Below are 22968 nucleotides of genomic sequence, written 5' to 3'. Positions count from 1 at the left end.
TCTTTTTACCTTGTAGATGAGAACCCGACTTTCTTGAGTTTAAAAACTCCATCACCTGTTGTACTTGTGCAGCTGTTACTCCTACTAGACATGCTTCATCAGCTGATGACGTACCAGCACTATCTTTTGCTGCCGAAACTTGCAGGTTATGAGCACGGACAGGATTCCCTCCTTGTCCTCTACCTCCTCTACCAGCACGTCCTCTTCCTTCAGTTCTTCCTCCTCTGCCATTCTTTGGTCTGTCTCCCCACCATTCTGGATATCCAATGATTTTAAAACACCCATCATCTGGGTGTCCTTGTCTGCTGCAAGTTTTGCAGTACTTGGTGGGATCATAAGCACTATTAAGTAGGCGTTGATAAGCTTGCACTTTGAAGGCCATAATATTCTCTTGCATCTCTGTAGGTACTACTCCATCTCCAATCTTTAGGCATTCTGAGTTCACAATGGCTTGATACGCAACATCTACAGACGGCAATGGTTCCCTTGCAAGCAATTGTTCACGCAAAGAACTGTATACAGAATCTAACCCAATCAGAAAATAGTGCAAGAAATCTTCTTCTCTTAACATACTTACCTGAGATGCGATATTACATGTACACTGTCCACACTTGCATTGCGGTATCTTCATATAAGTCACCATCTCATCCCATATTTTGTTCAATCTGCCAAAATATATAGCAACTCCCTCTGTTTTCTTCTGTTTACATTCACTTAAAGATGCTTTTAGTTGACATATTCTTGTTCCACTAACAACACAAAATCTTCTCTTCAGGTGTGCCCATAATAGACTTGCATCCTCATAATCTCCCAGGGTTGATCTTACCGACAATTCCAACGTGTTACCAATCCATGACACCAACGTTGATTGCACTGCTATCCAATCTTCTAACTGATCCGGATCTTCAGGTCGCTTGATGGTTCCATCAATGAAACCATATTTTCTCTTGGCTATCAGCGATCTTCTTATGGCTCTAGCCCATTCATCATAATTATTCCCTCTCATAACTATTGGAGTGATGATAGTTCCTGGTCCATCACTCGATCCTAGATGATATACAGGATTCTTCTTCTGCGTATCATATTCCATCATCTTCCCTTTTGACGATTCAATCTCATTAACCATCTTTAGTTTTTTTTTTTTTTTAGGTTTCAAAACTGGCTCTCGATGCCATGTTAAGAATTTGATATTTTATATCGTTCATTAACTTGTTCTTCCTTTTTACAATACGTTGATACATATATATATATGATTCATACTTGTGAAAGAAATAACTTCCTAACACGACTCTAACTCTTGACCAATATAAAGAGTCCTAATCAAAGTACATTCCTAAACAGTCTCGGATTCTCGGATTTGTTACCGTGCTTAGAAGTATTATATATAAGACTTTCCTAAACAATCTCTAAGAGACGTACTTAACTGAGACTTTCCTAAACAGTCTCAGTCACGTGTCTCAATATGTGGTGAACGAAATTGGTTTGAGGTAATTGTGTTTCTCTGTTAACTTGGAAACGTTGTTATTTCTGCTATTGAGATTTAATTTGAATTATTGTGGATGCATGAGCAGAAGAGAGAGTTCTTGAAGACATGAACTGGTTATGAAGTTGATATGAATGTATAATTGAATTGCAGGGTGATAGTTATGGTGTTGCGATTCATGGCATCGGTGTTGCAGATTTGTATAGTGTTGAACTAAGATACAAGTTGTGGTAGTAACGTTCAAGTTACAAGGGACATGAGTTATGGTGGTGTAGATGAATGAATTTTAAATGTTGGGTTTTAGTTGTGCTAATTGTTGCAGGACAGGGATGGGGTTTTGAAAATAGTTGAAATTATTGCATCTGGTGGTGGTAGTGCATCAGAACTTGAAATTGTTGCAGGACAGGGTGGGGTTTCTCTTGTTGCTGCACTATTTGGTGCATTCCTTTTATCTCTTTTTTTCCTTTTAATAAAATTTTAACCTTTTAAGTGAAAAAAAAACTGCCGGCCGCTGCTTTTACGTTACGGTAAAAGCGCCTTAGAGGAGGCCCGTAATTGATTTCTAATTACGAAAACACCCTCAATTAGGGATCCTTGCTAACACAGGAAATTACCATAAATAAAAAAAAAAACCACCGTCTTACTAACACAGGAAATTAACTTAAAAAGGATTCCCACAACTTCTATAACTTCTTTCATCTGTTTGCCTATATATATACATTATATGATCCTCTAAAATATTAGAGTTGTTACCAGGTCAGTGTTTCTCAGAGTTGCCGCAATTTTTGTGCGAAGGAATTTTTGTTTTGCTTCTCATTCTGCACCACCCATTACTTAGAACCATGTCATCTTCAGTGCGTGAGACGTTGGACATGATAGAGCAGAAGTTCTTGTTGAAGGAACCTGAAGCGCCTCACCGGAGAAAGGAGTTCCTGGAGGGATTTACAATGATTCCCATCGAATATACAGATCCATTACCCATTCGGGAAATTCCTCGTATGACGGAGGAGGAGTTGCATAGGCTTCATCAGGCAGAACTGGCTCACATTTTAAAGAGAAGATGTGCCGATAGATTGTTGGGTGATGATGGATCTGTCGGAAAGTGTCCTGCTGCTGAGAATAGGGACTTGTATTTGGCTGACCCTCGTCTTTGGGAACATATGCACCCTAAGCAGGAAAACCACTGGGTTTTACCCTGACTGATTCTGCCCTAGTTATGCTTATGTCGTCTTCCCTCGAAGAAATCACCTATGTTTACCCTGACTGATTCTGCCCTAGTTATGCTTATGTCGCCGCCTTACTTCGTGGTCCCACTAAGGGGTGTTGAGTTTGGTAATCTGGCCGAGGTTGAATCTGGGGCATTCGATATGACAGTGGTGCTCAAAGACTATTCACGCGACGTGCTTCAAATCTGCACAATTGACATAACAAAGCTGGCTGGCATAAAACGTATTCTGAACGATGCATACGTGAAGTACTATTGTAACACTAAGGAACTAGCTGTGAAGGAGTGGAATTCCATATTAAGAGAAATCGTAGCGAGCCCGAAGAAATTCATTGAATGTGGTGGATGGGAATCCTTACATCTCGAGGATGAGCTTACTTTGTCCTGCTATGGTATTGCAGAAGATCACGATTATAGTAATGGAGTATTTCAATGATAACAAAGTGAATCAGAGGGGCAATGGATTCGATTGCGAAGAAGGGAAGGCGAGTAAAGCTGGAAAAAAAACAGTGCAGCCATGGGAGCTACCAATTTATCTTTGTTGCTTCTGGTAGTTTCTTTAGTTTTGTTTGCTTATTCATATAGATGCGTGGTTAAGACTTTAAAGATTTCTTGCGTAAATGTTTTGTTTTAATTTAATTCTCCTATAGTATTATTGGATAAATATTATTACACGAAACTAGTTGGAATCCTAATAAGATAAGCTCCAACGACATACTACTATATTAATCGAACAGGTTGTTGTTATAATTATTATATTTAATTATAATTTTCACAAATAATTGTAATTATTAAAAACAATAATAGAGACTACAAGAAGTTTACAAAATCTGGCCAATAGTTGGCTCCAGCGATCCTTTTGAAGGGCTAACGCTAATCTATGGAAGAAAAAATCGCCTATTTTAACGAAATATACATACTGAAGGCCACTTCGCACTTGCATTATTTGCACGCTTTACATAAATGTATTTCACATGGGAATCCTAGGTTTAGGTTTGCAGCTGCTAGTATTTTGCTTCTGTTTTAGCAACTTCTCGTATAATTTAGAGATCAGAGATTGAATTTCATGTGAATTAAAAATAACCTTTGGGATAACATAAGCATATTGTGAGATAATGAAAGGAATTAACCTCGGTTGAAATCCTCAATCTTGGTAAAACTTTCAGAATTGGTCATTATCCACAAAACTAAAAGTGGTGATTTGACTGCATAATGGAAGTGATATTAAGAGGAAGTGCAGAACTTGCCTTTGGGTAAGATAAAAAAAAGACTTGCCATGAGTTGTCTTTTGGTTTCCCAGGATGGTTTACCCGAATTCTCAGTGGATATCTGCACTCAAATAAGGCGGTCACACAGTATTAAGAATAAATATTTTTAAGTTTTGCGAACACGTCAATATATTTTTGTCGCATATGATACATGTGACCTTAAGATATATAGTATCTTCCATCTCCATTAAGCTTCATTGCCGGTGTATCTAAGAAATATCAGATAATAGAATGCAAGAAACCAAGGTTGTTATTGATTGTATGAAAACGATAATACAAAAGAATACTGTTCAGACACTATTAATACACAATTATTACCGATCCTGATCGCCATATTATTACAGACACTGACTTGACATTCTAGTCAGACTGACTTGACTAACACAACATTTGACTTACTTGAATTCCTATCTTAACAGCCTCCCTCAAGAGGATACTGACAACCACAGTAGGGACTTGAAAGTTCAAAAACACAAGTCATTTAACACATAGAAAATACTAGACACAGTTACATAACAGATTATGTAATAGCTAAACCAGAAAAATAGTAGAATCATTGTTAGAAGAGAGTTTTTTTTCAACGGCAAGAGATGAAGAATTCTGACGCTCATTTTCGATGAGTGCCAATTATCGTATATATTTGCACCTTTTCATTGGCATTTAACTCATTTTTTATGCACTAACTCTCCATTTTATCCCATATTCTGTATTTTCATTGTTTTCATGAAAAAATACTTTTATTAATTAATTTTACATTTTTAGGTACCAAATAAAGCCTTGAAGAATTGTTGAGCGAAAAGAGCAAAGGGACGGTAAAGACTCCAGCAGAAAGGCAACGAAGAATGTGGTATGGAAGACTCAAGGATAGAAGTGGGCATAAAAAGGAAGAAATTGTTCTTAAAGAAGAAGTGGGCTCAGCATCTCCCAAGCTCAAACCCATCTCCCAAGTCCAAACTCTAAATCCAAACCCATTCTTACGTAGCCGTCCGATTCGATCCATCTAAGAAATCCAACGGAGCTACTTTGCTGTTCATCAGATTTCGCTGATCCTGACAAACATTATAGCACCAAACTCTCATCTGAATCGTTAGATTTGTTGTATCACTAATCCAACGGTCGTTTCAAGCTTACTCAATATTAGCCGTTAGATCCAATCTGAATTTGATAATCCAACGCTTTCACTTTTCTGTTCATCGTATTTTGATGTTTCGACCAACACCATAGCATCAAATATTTCACCTACACCCAAAACACTAGCTCAAACCCATCTCCCATGTCCAAACTCTAAATCCAAACCCATTCTTAAGTAGCCGTCCGATTCGATCCATCTAAGAAATCCAACGGAGCTACTTTGCTGTTCATCAGATTTCTCTGATCCTGACAAACATCATAGCACTTAACTCTCATCTGAGTCGTTAGATCTGTTGTATCACTAATCCAACGGTATCTTAAAGCTTACTCCATATTAGCCGTTAGATTCAATCTGAAATTTATAATCCAACGATGTATCTTTCTGTGCATCATATTTTGATGTTTCGATCAACACCATAGCATAAAATATTTCACCTACACCCAAAACACTAGCCAAACATTCCCTTCACCCAAAAACCATCGAGCCCTCCTTCCTCTTCTCTCTGCAACAGACCTGCAAAACCCATCACCATCTCCTTCTCTCTTCTCTACACCGCCGCATAAACCTCCATCGCCTCCCCTACCTCAAACCCATTCCGCTACCCTTTTTCCCCTATCTTTCTAGCCTCCTATTTTATCAATTTCTCCCCTTTCGTCTCTGTAACCCAAGGTGAAGAATTGATAAAATAGCTCGAGCTAGAGACCCAACCACAACAGGAGATGGAACAAGAGGAGCATAGGAAGTATGGGTCAATCATGGGTCGAGAAACATTCAGAGCAGAGGTGAGTTGAGATTCACAAAACTCACTGTGTATTTTGTAACCCTAAATTTGGGTATAAATAGGAGCATTGTAACACAAATTAGCTCATGCCCGGATTAGCCGTTGCACCAACTGTTAGCTCTTTCCAGTTTACATTTTTAATTACAATTTCTTCAACAGTTCAGTTCAGTGCATGTTGTTTATCATGTGTTAAATTGTCTTGCTAGGGTTTAGATGAAACTCTATTTCTATTGCTAAGCAAATCATGTTCTGATAATACTCTTGTTGTGCTTAAACTATGTAGGATAGATTATCCTCTAGAATAATTAGCTCACCTAAGTAGCTTATCTGTAGGGTAGTTGCATTGTGAGAAGTCAACTACTACTAGGATTAGAACCATCTTAGTGACACTATTTTATTCTCCTAAAACCACCCATTGATGAGCAGCAGGCTTGAACCTCCACTGCCATCTGGATAGTTATCTGAGGCTAGAATCTCATTAATGTCTATACAAGGGACAAGCATATCATTGAAACTGATACTGACTTAGAATAGGTTAGGGTTGATTCAAAGGCCCTAGTATACTTCCCATTATCTAGCTCTTGTCGCTGCCATTTGAAGAATCAGTTAGGAAAACATCAAAATTCAGCTTACACCCACCTAGTCCCTATGGACAAACCCTGCTTGCATACTTTCTACAACAGACCCTGTATACTTGCAGGTTTAATATAACATAGTTTTAGGTTATTTTTCTTAGCCTACCAAGTTTTTGGCGCCGCTGCCGGGGACTCGGTAGCGGTATAGCTGAAGTTTCTGACTTTACTTCACTGAATTTTCGCTCAATCCTGTACATATGTGTTAAATTTTCAGTTTATTGCATGCTGTACTTATTACATGTGTTAAAATCATGTACACTAAATTTAGTTTATTGCATTCTGTTTTTATTGCATCTTTTAGTTTAGTTGCAATCTGATTTAGCGCATTATCATACCAGCATCATTGTTTTTATAAGATAATCTTATTCATGTACTTTGTTCAGCATACTAGATCTTTTGTAGTTGTTCAGTTTGTAGTCCAACAGCATTTTGTAGCTTGCCATTGTAGTTTAATCAATTCACTTGTTCCTGTTTTGTTTACTGTTTTGCTGCATTCTTAGTTGCATCATTCCTGCATTCCAACCTGTTAGCATTCTCACTGCATTCTTAACTTAGTGGCATCTTAACTTAGTCCATCTTTAGGTTACTTTATTGCTTGTATCCTGCATCTTGTCAGCTGTAGTCCATCTTTAGTTTGTATAAACTGCATGTAGCATAACTGATTAGCCTTGCTGTAAGTGCATCTTAGCTGAAATTTTTTTGTCTTAACTGCATCTTGGCTGCATTCTTGCAGCTTTCAGCTCTAGTGCATTCTCATTCTCAATTACATTTAGCATAACTTGCATAACTCTGTGTTACATTGTTGCATTGTATAAATTGCCTTTGCATACTGTTTTGTTTCCTTTGCATCATGAATCATGCATCATTCCTGCATCTTCATAACTGTCATCAGCTGCATTGTCAGCTGCATCTTATTAAACTGCACTGTCATCTTGCTGCATTCTCATGTTTGTTAAACTGCATTCTCATCTTGTTAAAATAGCTGTTAACTTGCACGCCATCTGCTGGCTGCATTTAGCTAAATTTTTTGTACATATAGCTGACTGCAATTAGCCCTGACTGTAACTTAGTTTGTTAATTTAGTTCTTTGCTACATCTTGCATCTTAGTTCATAATTGAATCTTAGCTTCATTACTGCATCTTAGTTATAGTTTTTACTTTCTCATTTGCATTCTTGCATTTTAGCATAACTTCATATTCTGCATTCTCATAACTTCATAACTTGTTTTAACTTCATAACTTCCCATACTAGCTTTAGTTTTAGTTTTCCAATCAACTGCACCTCAATTCTTGCATCTATTTAGTTTATAGCTGATTCTGTAGCTTGTTCTACTGATTCTAGTTTACTGTTTGTATATATGTGTTAGTTTTACTTCTGCTGTTATGGTGTAGCTTAGTGCATTCTGTCTTGCATTCTCAAATGAACTGAACACATTTCAGTTCTCCACTTCCAAAGCTTTCAACTGCAAAGCTTTCAACTTCCATCTTGTCCTGTTTCTCCATTTCTTTTCTTGCTTACAGCAGCATCTCAGTTGCAGCTCAGACTGTATCTTAGTATAACTTAGCTGCACTGCACCTGCATCTTGTTCTTCATGGCTATGCAGTAGTCACTTTGCACCAGTTCAAATTGGTTTCTAAGAACTGCAATCTTTGCAATATCTGTGACCCATTGTTGTGCACTGAGCCATTGTTTCTGTGCTATGTTGGCTATCTCTGTTGAGCCAATTTTGAGTTGTTGCAAGAACTGATTAACTCTATCTGTTTCAGGTACCTGAGGAGCTGTTAATGGCCTTGAGAAGCTGTTGCAAGCAGTACTGAGAACCAAAGACTGCAGCTGTTGAAGTTGCTGTTGGTACACAGTCAGTTCAGTGGGCTTGAGTTAAACAAAACAGTAAGCCTAAACTCAAAACAAGTTCTGTGGGCTTGTATGAATTAGTGTGTGTTTCTGTTCTGTGGGCTTGTAGTTTGTAACTAAACTGTGGGATTTTCTCACCGCGCAATGGGCTTTGTTTAGTTGATTTGTGGACTTGTAATCTGAGCCTCGAAACCCAACTGAAAACAGAACACAGAATTTTGGGCTTTGTATCACACCTTGTTTTCCAACTACAGTTTGGGTTTCAAATAGATCCAACTGGACCTTAACCCATTACAACAAAATTTTGAAACCCAATTGAACCAAATTGTAGGTTTCGCTTAAAATCTTCGTTGGGCTTCGTTGAACCAAATAGTGGGCCTTGCATCCTCCACCAATGTGGGCTTGCTCCAATTAAAAAAAAACCAAAAATTTTCTCCCATATTAAGAAAACCAATGGGCTTTCATCCCAATTAAAACCAAAATTTTGCTCTCATTTTAAAACCATAAACCCAAATGGGCTTTGTCTTCAAAGTCTAAAACCAAATTAATCTTTTCACCATTTGACCCATTTAAACCAAATTTTTGAAACCCATAACTGAAAAGTGTGGGTCTTATTTCTTGTGAATTGTTTGGTTGTCTGATAAAAATAACATGTCTGGATTTTGGTCTGCAACTGGGGATACGACTAAATCTATTAGAGAACTTGCTTACAGGCAAGATTCACATTGTGAACCTCCCAAATACCATAATGCAAATAGTTATCGGGATTGTTACGGATATTTTCAAAGTCCTGAGCCTCAATATACAGAACCGTATAACTATTCACACATGTATCAACCTAGACTACCTGAAATCTATGCATGTATCTTATGTGGTGGTTTAGACCACCCTGATGAAAACTGTTATATTTTGCATGAATTTAGGCAATTTAGAGAATCCCATGAAAATCCAAATTATGAAATTCCCACAAATTGTGAGGCTGGTAGTCATTGGGACCATAATCAATCCTTTAAGGGTTGCGATCAGTCTTTTATAAACCCTAATGACCATGCACACATTTACCAATCACCACTACGTGAAAATGAACAATTCTGTACTCCCATGAGCCCTTGCATGCAATCTATCAAAGAAGATCTCAGACTCATTGAGCAAAATAATGCTAGACATGAATTGCAAATTCATGCATATTTAGATCAGATTTTGCATCATATACAAAAGGAGGAAATTCATGAGGAAATGTTTGTTGTCCCTAATGAAGTGTCTAGTCCCATTCATGTAAGTGATGTTGAATATGAAACTAACATAGAGGAACATGAATTGACTAAGGACACCACAACTGCTGATAGGGACCAGTATGCATATTACTCTGATGATGATTATGATTATGATGATGATGTTATGTTAGAAGAACATGTTTATTACAAAGCTGACATTTGACATTTGTTACAAAGCTGACATTTGTTACAAAGCTGGTGTGCATGCGTAAGGAAGTTTCTCCTGGTTTTCTGTCTGATAATGACAAGGATTTACGACCTGCTAGGTATTGCTATTCAAAAAGGTGTTGGACCCCAGCTTATTGCTAAATTACCAACCAAAGGTTTGGACGAATCATACCTTAAAATAATAAATATTTTATTGATATTCTTTAGTGAATTTTGTCAACTATTATTGAATAAAGAGTATTATTACATTGACTAGTTGGAACCCTAACAAGTTAAGCTCCAAAACCGTACTACTGCATTAGTTGAACATGTTTCCGTGCTAGCCTACCAGCGAGCCTCATGAGAAACCAAACCAAGAAAGCCGAAGCGGATAAAGGGGTTGTGATTATGTTGCAACAAGGGCAAGCTAACTCTACTTTCCATGTCAAACTCTGTAATATTGCATCATCGGGGACTCGAACCTGAGACCTCCTGAAGTGCATGAAACCTATATCGATTATTACCTGATCCGCAGTCATATTGTCCAAGGAAGCTCGCAGCTTGATAAGCTGCTCAGGTATATCCTTCTCCTGAGCACCAGTAAAAGTGTGGTGGCATCCTCTTGGCTTGAACTTCTCAAGACTAGTGTCGACTTTGATATGGGAGTTGGCTTTCACCAAAGAAGGTAAATTCTCATATATCCAAACCTACGCAAACACAAATTTTAGTAAGTAAGAATCTTATGTTATAAACATTTTGGATTTATAAATGAGTTGACCATAAGAATCTTATGTTATAAATTATAATATAATATATATATTATGATTAAATAAAATATATATATTATAATATATATATATATATATTATAATATATATAATATATATTATAAATTAAAAATTATAATTTATAAAAATTAAAAAAAAAATTAAAAACTAATATTAAATTAAAAATTAATCAGCGATAACTAAGTAATTTATCTACCTCATGAAACCTTTCTCATCGCACTACTGATGTAATAATTTATATGGTAAGTAGAGTGTCGTTCACTCGGACTCGTGTAGACTCGATTTCAGACTCAAAAATAAAAATATATACAAGTTTGTCACACGATCAAGAGACTGAGACAGATGATTCCACCAATTCTTTTATTCATGTGATTCAACTATAAATTCTTTTAACAATTATAGCTTAATAAATAAACATGGACTCGTATTTTTGTCAAGGTAGATTCTCAAAATATTAGTTGTAAATCCTAAGCATGGTACATCAAAACATCTAAGAAAGCATGACCCATCAAATGAGATGACAACTAATTAATCAAAATCATAAATCAATTTAGAGCAGTGCAAAAGTCATATAAGAGTCAAATAGAATTATCATATGCGTACAGAACGGCTTCCTCCATCATCCCAGTGTTGGGGTTTAACTACTCATAATAATCATGTTCTCAAAATACATAATTGATGCTCAAAATATGATTAAAAGAGTGAAAAATATTAAACAACAAACCTAAGACCCACAAAAGGCGTCCAGAAAAAACGAAAGAATCTAACTGTTGTAAGAGAACGATACTTCACTGCTGTTGTTGGCGTTGTTGAAGAACGACGGTTTGTAGCTGCCTGTTCTTCTTCTTCTTCTTCTTCTTCAGCAGGAAGCTTTCCTGCAACTCCTGTTCTTCGCCTCTGCAACCTCTCTCTGGTCTCTGCTCGACCACTAAATACTTGATATCTCTCTCTTAGACTCCCAGAACCTTAAATACACTCCACAGGTCCAACTATCTCGAGTAAATCCGAGAATATTTCTACTTATTTATTTATTTTCTCTTCGGCCAACAGTTGAGATAAAATCTCTGTAATCTTCTCTGCACGCATCTTGGACTTCTCCCAATCCTTCGAAACTCTTTATTTAGGTAAATACGAATATATTTGAGAAGGTTTGCTGGCCTTTAATCTACCTGAATTGTCGGAAAAAATCCCAACAGAGTACCGTGAAAAATAACATCTCTGTTTTCTTCTCTTGGCATATCTAGCCAATTCTGTTCGACCCAATCATTCGTAAACGTCCTGTTATGCTCTAAGAAGTCCAGCTCATTGAAATTCCGAGATTGAATCTCCTTCATACTCGCTCAAATTCGAACCCTAAAACTGTTCTCGTCTGCAAAACTTTTCCCGCCAAAAACCAATGTTTGAATTATGAAGATGGTGCCCCTTAACCAGTTGTAGGGTGCCTTTAGCATCAGGCTTGGGGTGCCCTGTTGTGGCCCTTATCCAAAACGTGGGTTCCAAAACCGCTTTCTCCGAGATGTTTTCATCACTTTTTCGGGATTCCTCCGGGGTATTTCTGGGGTACTTCCGGTACACTTGGCGCTTCCGGTGCGTTATCAACGGAGGTCCAAATACCACATTTTCAGCCAATTTCGCCGCAAAACCTTATTTTTCCAGAAACACCTACAAAAGTATAAAATAGTCAAATAAGTATAAAATTGAGCACTAACAAAATATACAACTGAGATATATTAGACACATAAATGTGTTTATCAACTACCAATACTTCTTCCACCGCCACCACCATTAATGTCATCACTCCACCATTATCACCAATACCCACCACTATTATCCCCATCGTTTCTACCACCCCCGTCCACCATCACAACAACCATTAATGTCTATTGATTTAACATTAGATAAATTTATTATGATATTATTGAAAGTATATTTATTTGATTAATTAAACAAACATTTACTATGAAGTATTAATTGAACATTTATTATGAAGGTTTACGACTCATTTATACTTGTGGTTTTAATCAGTGATCAAAGGTTTATGAGTTAACAATTAATCACCGAAGAAAATAAAATCAAAACAATTTGATTAATGCTTAAATTAGGTTAGGAGTGACAATGATTTTTTATTTTAAAAATATTGGATTTTAATTAATTTAGGTTTGTATTTTAAACTTAGACGAATGGTGTTTAAATAATTTTAAAAAATAACTTAATTATTAATAACTTAATAATCTACTCCCTTATGGGACAACCCTTGTAAACCCATACTAGATAGAAAGATAACTTCGTATGCCTCCGAAACATTTGAAACTTTTGGATTCGTCTCAAATCGGGTTTCTTCCCTAATATCTAGTACATTTTAATCTTTAATAAAGACAATATCCCGTTCGGTGAACCATTGTGCTTGGATTAAACATTTTAATCTTTAATAACTTAATAATCTACTCACCTACCCCGTTGGAGTCTACTTACACCTACCCATTAATCTCTCACAACTACACCACCCACACTTTCTATTTTTCCTCAAAATTTGGTCCCGTTTTCTGTCCACAATGTTTGTTCTTCGGTTATGCTGTTTGGAATAAAAACTGCTCATTTATCAGTGAGGTTGTACCAGTAAACCAAGAGGTCTCATTGGAGAGGTAAGAAATTGATTAGGTATCAAATGATTCAAAGATGATGAAAACAAGCTTGGAAAGTTTATTATCTTTAGTTTGTTGAAGATGGATATGATTGCAGTTGGTTTGACTCTACAGGTGAGATGTTTTATGCCAAGAATCTTCATTTTTGTTTTATTCTCATTCTGGGTTCAAGATATTTTATTGTTGTTTCTCTAGAAAAAGTCTAATTTTAGGGCTTTTGTGAAATGCCTTTTTTCAGATGTATGGGATTGATTGTTCAAGAAGTCCCCTAAGTCTCCGGAAAAATTATCATTCAATTATCTGAGTCAGAAATTAAACAGCTTTGTACTGCTTAAAAGAGATTTTGAGGTTTCTTATTTTGGAGTTTCAATCCCCCATTACTATTAATTTGTGGTAAGTATCAACTCTTATTTGATGCCGCTTTGTTAATTTGGTTCGGATATGAGTTAGATTGTTAGTTGGGTGTCACTTAATTTCCTTTTCCGGTTGTGGGTTCCTTTTAATTTAGGGAAAATCTATTCTGGGTGTGATTAATGTTTTGGTAGTTTTGCCAAACTAATTATGGTTAAATGGTTTGATTGCTTATGATTATGTTAAATGGGCTGTGATTATTTTCAAAGTTGAAAGATTATTAGTGATGGTCTCTTGGTACCACGTGTGGAAATATTTAGTAGCTTTAAAGCTGCAATTGATTTTTACTCTTAGCAATCAATTGTGGCTAGTATAATGATTTTTTTCATTCAAATTCATCTTACAACTTACATAGGTTTGTATCGATCTGCTATAGTTATTGTTTTAATAATTTTGGTTTATATCATTAAAGAAAGTAAGTGCAATCTACATTTACATTTATAGTTGGATAAAATTTTCCAGTGTCTTCAAATCTAAGTACTGATATCATGTGTTTCGCGTTTCTTTAGTTTACAGTAGGTTATGGATATGTGGTTAAGTAAATTGGTGAAACAATCTTGGGTAATATCTGTAGCTTAATTACCCCATGGCAAGGACAGTAAGCCTCCAAGCTACAAGGAAATTCAAGATTTCTAGGATATTGGGTTTAAGTTCAGTTTGGGTCTTCAATTGCCTAATCACATAGAAGCTCAGTAGTATACATAAGTGTCGAGTTCAGTGAAAGACTACTAACAAAAACTAGGTCGTACATTCAAATATCAAAATTGTACTATGTTCACATTTTTGTAAGAATATGATGATATATTGCATGTCCTGTATGTCCTGTAAAAGATTTGCTAGAAGGTACTTTGGTTTATGTCCTGTATCTAGATTAAAAAAGGACATCATATTTATAAGGGCATATATGATGGAGCACAGTTGTAACCAGTGCATCCAGGAACTTTGGACATATTAATTTTCAATCCATTGTTGAAAACAAAATCTTTCTGTCCAAGTAAAATTTTCTATATATGCTTAAAAGTTAATGACTCAGTGTAAAGCATCATCAGTTACCCCGTCCATGCAATCTACAGTTTACAATTTTGCTTTATGAAGCTAATTTTTGTGCTTAGAAGTAAAATATTTTTGAGTATTTAATTTAATTTAGATTTTTGGATTGCACATTAGTCTGAACTTAATTACACTTACTGGTGAGTTTCTGAATGACACCCATACAAAAGCCTGCATGGTCATAAATTTGTGTTTCAATGAGCTACACATTTTAAGGATTCAAGTACATGGTAAATATGATTATGTGTATTATCTGGCACAGAGGCTCTACTTTGCCATGCCTCCATATTTAATGTCTCATTGCCCCACCCCAGACAGCACACAATCAGTCTTACCCCGCCAAATGACTTCCGTTGGCATTTAATTGCATTTTGGTAGCACGTGATAATTAGAAGTCTCGATGAGTATCTCTGCAGTTGGTTCTCTTTTCATCTTACAGCGTATCTACTGTCTAGTTTCCTTGAGTTTCTGAATGACACCCATACAAAAGCCTGCACAGTCATAAAAGATGCATGCTTTACAAAACATTTTCCTGTAATTCTTCTTTCTATTGATGCATACTCTACAAATGCATTGACATTGTTAATACCATATTGAACGATGCATGCCCTACGAGATCTTACATAGAACCTTAGTAAGCATAATTTGATTAATACCATACATTACTGGGTTCGTGTTGTTGACTGCAAACTTATAAGTTATATCTTCTTGAGTCTGTAGAGATATGATGAGGAAATAGGATAAAAGACGAAAGACATATTGATGATGATAAATGTAGTAGATTCAAAAGATTTAGTGGTAAAAAATTCAGATCTCATTTTTTTATTTAGTTTGATTTTCAGGTTATGTGTATTCTTTATGTGGATTTTATATTAACTTAGTTATGCTTCTTTTGCATTTCCCCATCTTGGATTGTGTTTACTGATGGTAAACATTTGATGGATGAGGCTGCAACGTATTGTTAAACCCTTGAGATTGTCTTCGATATCAAAAATAAATTGTTTGGCAGTAAGACCTGAATTTATCCATTATGGATGGGTTGGATACGTCTCTTCGCCCTTTTTTGTTTCCTTTCAATCTAAAAATTTGAACACCCTTACATCTTTGTCTGAAGGCTTTAGTCTGTATTTACCTATCTCTGTTATGAAGTATGAAAAGGTTGAGTTTCTGAAGGCTAAAGTTTACTATGGTCTGAAGGAATTACCAGCTTTTACTTTGGTTGTTGGTGGTTCCCCAGTTTATTGTCTTAACAGTTCAACAAAGTGCAAGTTTCCTGTGTTTGATTACCTGCAATATGCTTAAACAGTTCTCTTTTTCTATGTACCACAGTTCATCTGGCGGAGAAAATGAAACAGTGAGAGCTCATAAAACAACTCCTTCAGCTAAGAAAATCTGGAGTTACAAGCAACATAAGTCTCAACCTGCTCCTCTTCTTTGGCTAAGAGGGTATTTGCTTGAGGAAATTATGGCTTACGACTTGACTTGGTGCTGTTTCGTGCTCAGAACTTGAGGCTTTGTGAGGCCCTAGAGAGGAATAGCAAAATAAATAGACAAAGAGGAGCTTAAGGTTACAACATCTACAAAGAAGAAGAAGAAGAAGAAGAAGAAGAAGAAGTTGCACCTTCCTAAGTGCAATCTTCGGTTTTCAAATTCAGAGTCGACCAAAGAATTAATAAATCTTAGTTGTTTCCCATTCCTTTTCATTTACAGAACTAGCAGGCAATCCTTGCTAAAGTTGTACTTGTTGTGGTTGGTGGTTTGGAACCTCATTCATTTTATGGTTATCAAATTATTGCATTTTGAATCCCTAATTACCATCACTTTGGAAGTGACTGCAACCTTATGGCCCGTGTTAACAGTAGGGAGTTGATTATCTTTAACGGAACAAAAGTATTGGTAAATGTGAAGGAAATTCATGTCATGTTGGTATAACCTAGTTGGGTAGCTCAATGGATTTATGTCCAACTTCTTGGATTCTTCTCTGAGGATACGAATTCGGTAACCAGCCGGTGATCTTTCTTACTTGATGTATGCCGGACAAATATTACAGATTCAAAAACGAACAAGCAAACGAAAAAGCTAGAAAATGACCGTGACCTGGGAAGCATGGACACTGACACGGGACACGACACGACACGGACATAGGGATCGGCAAAAATCCAAAATCACCACGATACGGACACGTATATATATACATTAATAAAATGGTTTTTATATACTAAGATCATAGTGTTATAGTATATTAAACAAATTAATCACGCAAATACATGAAAAAAAACTCAATTTTATACTGTTAGATTAGTTCACATATAGAAAAATTAACTATTATACTGATTTTCTTGACACACTGGATCACCAAACTACTAAAATGGAGTATAGATTTCTTCACGTGTGTCGTGTCGGTGTCTCACGTACGTTGTGCGTCTGACTCTGATCTGGACTCGGCGCCCATACCGGTGTGTCCGTGCTTCACTGACGGTGACTTTACATACAGTAAGAGAAGTAAATTTTATATTCAACAACACGTGTCCACGTATAAGAGAATGCAAATGGAAGTTTGTCGTTTTTTCTCCTGAAGATTCTTTGCACTTTTAGTTTCAGTCCAGAAACTGCAAAACAGTAATAACTTAAAGTTATACCGAAACTATAATTCCCCAAACAAAAACCCTAAACCTATCTAAAATCTCTTCAGCCAAAAAAAATAAAAAACAGATGTTGAGCGCCTCCACCTAAAAAAAAACCTCTTCTCCTTGATCTGTAGAGTTACAGAAACATGGAGAAATCAATTTCAGTAGCTAAGAAACGAAAGATTGTTGAACTGGATGCTAGATCTTACACATTTCAAATAGTATTACCCAATAAAGTGAGTGTTATTGTTAAGTTAGAAAGGTCAAGAGATGCAGCAGTATTATCAGTCCAAGAATTCAAGACTTTGGTGAGAGCAGAGTATGAGTATTTGAGATCGATCATGGGTGTCTCTTCTGTGAAGAATAGAAGAAAGATCTTTTAGTCACCCAAATCTGTGTTTTAAATATCATGATCTCAAACTAATTAAGTTATTCTTATGTTTGTTTGAACATGAGAAAATGCACAAAAATAGCTTGAATAGTTTGAAACCATGATATTTAAAACACAGATTTGGGCTTGACCAAAAGATCTTTATTTACATTTTATCTTCATAAAAAAAAAAAAAGTGAAATTGCTGGACATAAGAGGAGATTGATAATGGTGACGTGGTTGATTGAGCTTGGTTGGTTTCATGGTTGGGATTTTGGAGTTCACCAGGTGCAAACATAAGAGTTTTAGGGATTTTTATTATTTACTTTTTCTTATAGCCTTAGATGGAGCAATTTCAGATACTTAACATCTTGGAAATGTGAATTTTTAACATCTAAGGATTTTGATTTATTTACTGCAGACGATTAATTTGTGGTGATATAAATTGGTTTGTGGTTGTTAATCTCTTTTAATTTTGGATTTTCATGTTTCAATGGTAATAGTCACAAATGTGTATTTTAGGTCTAGGCTAACCCCAGTGGAGTACTTTTTCTATGTGAAAAACTTTAAATTTCATTCATCTATTTCCCGTGTCTTTGAATTTCTGACTCACTAAGTTTTAGGCTGGACTCAATTTTGAGCTTATTTAAGCCGTTAATTCGAATCTACTGTAACTTGAATAGATTAGGATTCTTTTGCACATCCTTGCCCAACTTGTTCACTTTATATACTACTGATTTTAGACCTCAAACGGCTTAACCCGCCTGATACAATTGATCCTTTAGAACTAAAATACGACATCAGATGATTTTTGTGGATAGCATTATGAATTTTAATAGCATCTGGCCACTGATTGTTCTATCCAACAATTTAGAGCTGGAAGAAGTCACTTGTGTATATAGTTCTCTACCTACTTTTGAGCTGTTATTATGGTGTATGTTCCGGGTATGAGAAACAGTTGATAGAAGTGATCCCCACACTGAAACAAGTCTATGCAAAGTCAAACTAATCAGTTGATATTGTGTTTGCTGTAAATATCCGTTTGCCGTATCTTCATGTTTTAGAGTTATTTTCTATTATGTTTTAAATTCTTTTTACCTTATGTGTGTGGCCTGAGACACAATTTTGAGCTTGTTTAAGAGTGTAATTCTTGTAATTGGACTACTTATGTGCGGTTAAAGGCTTAGGATTGTTTTACACCATTGCCTTCCTTGTCCCTGCTGTCTTTCTATGCAGAGCGTCGTGGTACTGTTATCATAGGCCTGCCTTTGACGAGAGGAAGGATAGCATTTGGATCAGACACCCGCTGCACTTACAAAAATGGGTTATTGGTGAAGCTGAAATCAGGGGGTATGATTCATCGAACGTCTTAAACAGCCTTCTCTATTTATAAAATGTAGTTTTACATGGTCATTTCATATGGGGAATGAAAATACATCCCTTTATTCGTTCTCCAAATGATAAACCTATTACTAGATTGTTTTCAAGACTCAAACTTCTAGCTAGGTTACAGTCTGATAAACCTTGTTTTCAAGATCGTATAGTTCATGAGGTTTTGTTGTTGATTTTAGAACCTAGTTAGTTTCTAGAATTTGTAACCGTTTATATAATGTAACAGTCGAATATCAGAGCCCCAAACTGCTCAGGGTGGATGCAAATGTGTCGATGGCTACTTGTGGTGATGAGAGTTTTAACTTGATGGTGTACCAGGAGGTGGCCAGAAAAGTAATTTTCTTATCTTAAAATTACTTAATTACAAATGTACAAAATGACTAAGTTGTTGTGAACTTAAATGGTTTTGATGTAGTCAATGACCGAAATGCGTACAACAGACGGATTAGCATCTCTAGTCGAGAAAACCATGGGCGCATACTACCGTGATTCCATCAAATCAGGTACACTGTCCACATTGTTTACATCTTATAAAGTGTTTTATACTAGTATTTTCTAAGCCACTGCTGTCACAATTCAGAAATATTAAGAGAACTCCTTTGAGCAAATAACTTTAGATCGTAAGAGTAATCCAGTTTTTTTTCTTCTTGCTGAATCACACATTTTATTGATTGAATAGCCAAAACAAAGCCAAAGTTAATACAGGACTAAACTGACTCATGAAAATAAAGCCTAATAGAGAACTCCTGATATTTCAGTTCTTTTTAAACTCTGAGGCCTGCCCAGATGTATTGTTTTTTCTCCAGCACCCAAAGTTGCTCCTTGTTTTGCCAAAGTGATTGCAGTAAGTTTATCACACTAAGGCAATGAATGAATTTAATTTCCTCAAACTTCTGCTTTACCTTCTGCCATCTTGCTCTGATATACCAAGGTACTTCTCCATTACTGAAACGATCAATAACTAGCTTTAAGTCAGACTGAATTATTACCTTATTGCATTCCATAGAGATAGCCCATTCAAGAGCACACAGAACTGCATATTCTCCAGCTATAGCTTTGTCTGCCACTCCCACACCACCTGTTAGAGTACCTAGTACCTGGCTTTTATAGTTCCTAGCAATCACTCCAATACCAGCATTTCCTGGATTCCCAAAGGAAATTCCAGCACAACAAAGTAGTATATAACCTTCTGCAGGAGCTGACCAGAATGATTCATTAATATAATGAAATTTAATACCTCTATCACCAATTTTAAAGAAGTATATCACTCGAGCATCATAATCCTGTCCCCATTTATTTTCTTTCATTCTATAACTTCCTTCCTGAACAATTTTGTATATTCTGCTTTTAAAAACATTGCTACGAGGTTTCACTTCTTCAAACAGTTTTTTATTTCTTTGAAACCACAGTTCTCTCGTAGTTGCACAGGCTGCTGTCATCCATAGTTCTTGTATAAGTGGGTTTTTATTCTTTGCTGCAACACAAATGTCTTCAAAAGAGCCAGGGTTTTTGAACCAAAAATTAAACAAAGCCAGGACCAAATAATCCTACTGAAGTTACAATTCCATAGTGTTTGACACGTACTGTCTTGATCTTCTTCACAAATGCAGCATCTAGAGACAATTTCATAACCCCTCTTCCCTCTTTTTCATTTCCTCATCATCCATATAGACTCCCTGCTGCAGTTTCCAAATATTGCTAGCAATGCTGGGATGCAAGAATGGCTTCCAAATATGAGCTGGCCATGTAAGTTTTGGTTCTCTAACTCTTAACTTTTTCCACTGCTACTACAGCTGTGACAAATTGTCCATTTTTATGACCACTCCATATGAGTACGTCTTCTCCCCCACCAATTTCAGGCAACCTGTCATTTGATATGAATGACTGCAGCTCCAATGGCACACACCAAGGAATATCTACCATTAAATCTTTAAGCCAGTTTGTAACAGTATTGATCCTAACATGGATGTTGTTATGTGCAGGAATTTTCTTAGGTGTGATTGAGGAAGGCGAAACAAGATTTTTTCATCTCTTTACAAGCCCTTCAGGATCTCCAAGATTTTATGAGTCTCGCGGGTATGTGTTGGATGGATCTTGTTATCGTGACGCAGAGGCTTACCTAGCACGATATTATGATCCTAACATGGAAGACGTTGAAGTACTACAATTGCTGAAACATTGCGTCAACCTCACTGCAGGGAGGGCCATAATTGACTCTAGAGAAGATGCCCAAAAGGGAAACTTTCATGATCCTTACGTCGGAGGATGGGTTCTTGGATCCATCATCCAACATGGCATGCCCATACCGCCACTATCATTTGGGACAATGTGTCCCAATTCAGATGTGATGTTTCTGGAAACATATAGACTCCACTTGTTATGAAGTTTACGAGATATAGACTCCATAAACTTTTATAGACTCTACTTGTTATGAAGTTTACGACTCTTTCTGTAATGAAGTACATCTTTTTCTAACTCTTTTAAGTTGGTTTGTTATTCCTATATGTAAAGGTCTTTTGTTTAGAGATATCTTGATTATCCATCCTAGGTTATTCGCTTCCTCAACCCTAAATTTTTTTTCATTCAAAATTATATTAGTTTTTCGTTTCAATGGAAGATAAACCACTTACCAAAGCAGATCTTGCTGAACTTGAAACTGTCACAGAAAAAAAAACAACTTGAGACTACCATCAGGAGTCAAATCTAGAGGAGAACAAGAGAAAAAGGTGGACTGAGGATAGAAGGTTGAAGTCTAGTCAGAATCCTTATGGAACTCTACCCGAGTATAAGTTGAAAGCTGAAATTCCTGTGTGGACAATAACTAGTTTCGAACAGAAAGCAGTGGAGGTATCAAGCAGTAAGTGTGATGCTCAGAATCACAATAACCACACAGTTTCATCACTCTTGTCGATGCCACAGAGTCTGCAGACACCATCGTTCCAATGAGCTTTAGGGATTTCCTTGCCACTGATAAACTCATTGATTCCTTCTTTAGTGCGGCAGTTAAGCATTAGGGATCAGCATGCTCCTTAATTTTCTTTACAGGATCAAGCACCTGTTTGGAAGAATCTGCCATAAAGTAAATCTACAAGGTAATACACGAAATGGATGTACAACTGCATTGAGAGATTGATCCACGGAGAATAATCACACCTCTTTTTCATACAGAGATGCAAAATCTCCAGATAATTGCTCAGCTATAAGCATCAAATATGGCCGGTCTCCATAAGCAGTGCGTATTTGGTGCCAAACCTGATAAAAGCAAATATTAGAACTCATTCTTAGAATTTCTGGTTTACACGAGACTATGATGAGCATTGCTGCCAAGTAATTTTTCATTCACAAAAAATAGGATAGGAATCAACATACCTCAAGTACATGCTCTAGAAAAACTTCTAAAGATCCACTGTAAGTGCCTACTGCTAACCTCAAATCAATGGTTCTAAAATCCAATACACGAGATACCATTGCAGGATATCCAAGAATGTCATCATCATTAGCAATAGGGTTTAGTGAGGTTGTTAGAGTAAATTGCAGAATGCTTTTGCCTAATGTTCAAGAATGGTAGGGGGAAATACACAACGACATTGTTTCATGACAATACCAGACATTGTTTTGACACGCCTTTCCTTTTTTTACAACCACAGGTTTCCTCTGTGAAACTTTGTCAGCCACACATGTCACCCCGAAACAACAGATTTCTGCGTATCAATGTAGATAAAAAAACAACCAGGCCAAAAGGGAGCTCCTTGTCACTAAAATATACTACTTTTGCCAACTGAGAAGACATGGGTTTCAATATACATTATAGCGTGGTCTAATTTAAAGATAACTCAATAGATCAAACTCGAAATCTTCGAGCAGCTAAGGTGTTGGAATTTGGATAAG

The 22968-nt window shown here is 36.4% G+C and overlaps 1 protein-coding gene and 2 long non-coding RNA genes across 3 annotated transcripts; all 3 read left to right on the top strand.

Annotated features, from left to right (window-relative positions):
* Window positions 1-5584: 5584 nt before the first annotated feature.
* LOC113319696 lies at window positions 5585-8614 on the top strand. Its single transcript, XR_003345756.1, has 2 exons — window positions 5585-5890; window positions 8292-8614. It is a non-coding gene; the product is annotated as an uncharacterized LOC113319696 (long non-coding RNA).
* A 4474-nt stretch (window positions 8615-13088) lies between these two features.
* Window positions 13089-16495, top strand: LOC113319451. The gene is made up of 3 exons (XR_003345523.1): window positions 13089-13344; window positions 13469-13623; window positions 16021-16495. It is a non-coding gene; the product is annotated as an uncharacterized LOC113319451 (long non-coding RNA).
* A 1326-nt stretch (window positions 16496-17821) lies between these two features.
* On the top strand, window positions 17822-21603 carry LOC113319015. The gene is made up of 4 exons (XM_026567319.1): window positions 17822-19038; window positions 19307-19413; window positions 19496-19583; window positions 21063-21603. The coding sequence occupies exons 2-4, from the start codon at window positions 19354-19356 to the stop codon at window positions 21461-21463; spliced, it is 549 nt and encodes a 182-aa protein (XP_026423104.1). The 5' UTR covers window positions 17822-19038; window positions 19307-19353; the 3' UTR covers window positions 21464-21603.
* The last annotated feature ends 1365 nt before the right edge of the window (window positions 21604-22968 follow it).

The sequence above is a fragment of the Papaver somniferum genome, chromosome 10, assembly GCF_003573695.1.
Source record: "Papaver somniferum cultivar HN1 chromosome 10, ASM357369v1, whole genome shotgun sequence".
In the NCBI taxonomy this organism is placed as follows: Eukaryota; Viridiplantae; Streptophyta; class Magnoliopsida; order Ranunculales; family Papaveraceae; genus Papaver; species Papaver somniferum.
This window is presented reverse-complemented; position numbering and strand designations above follow the sequence as displayed.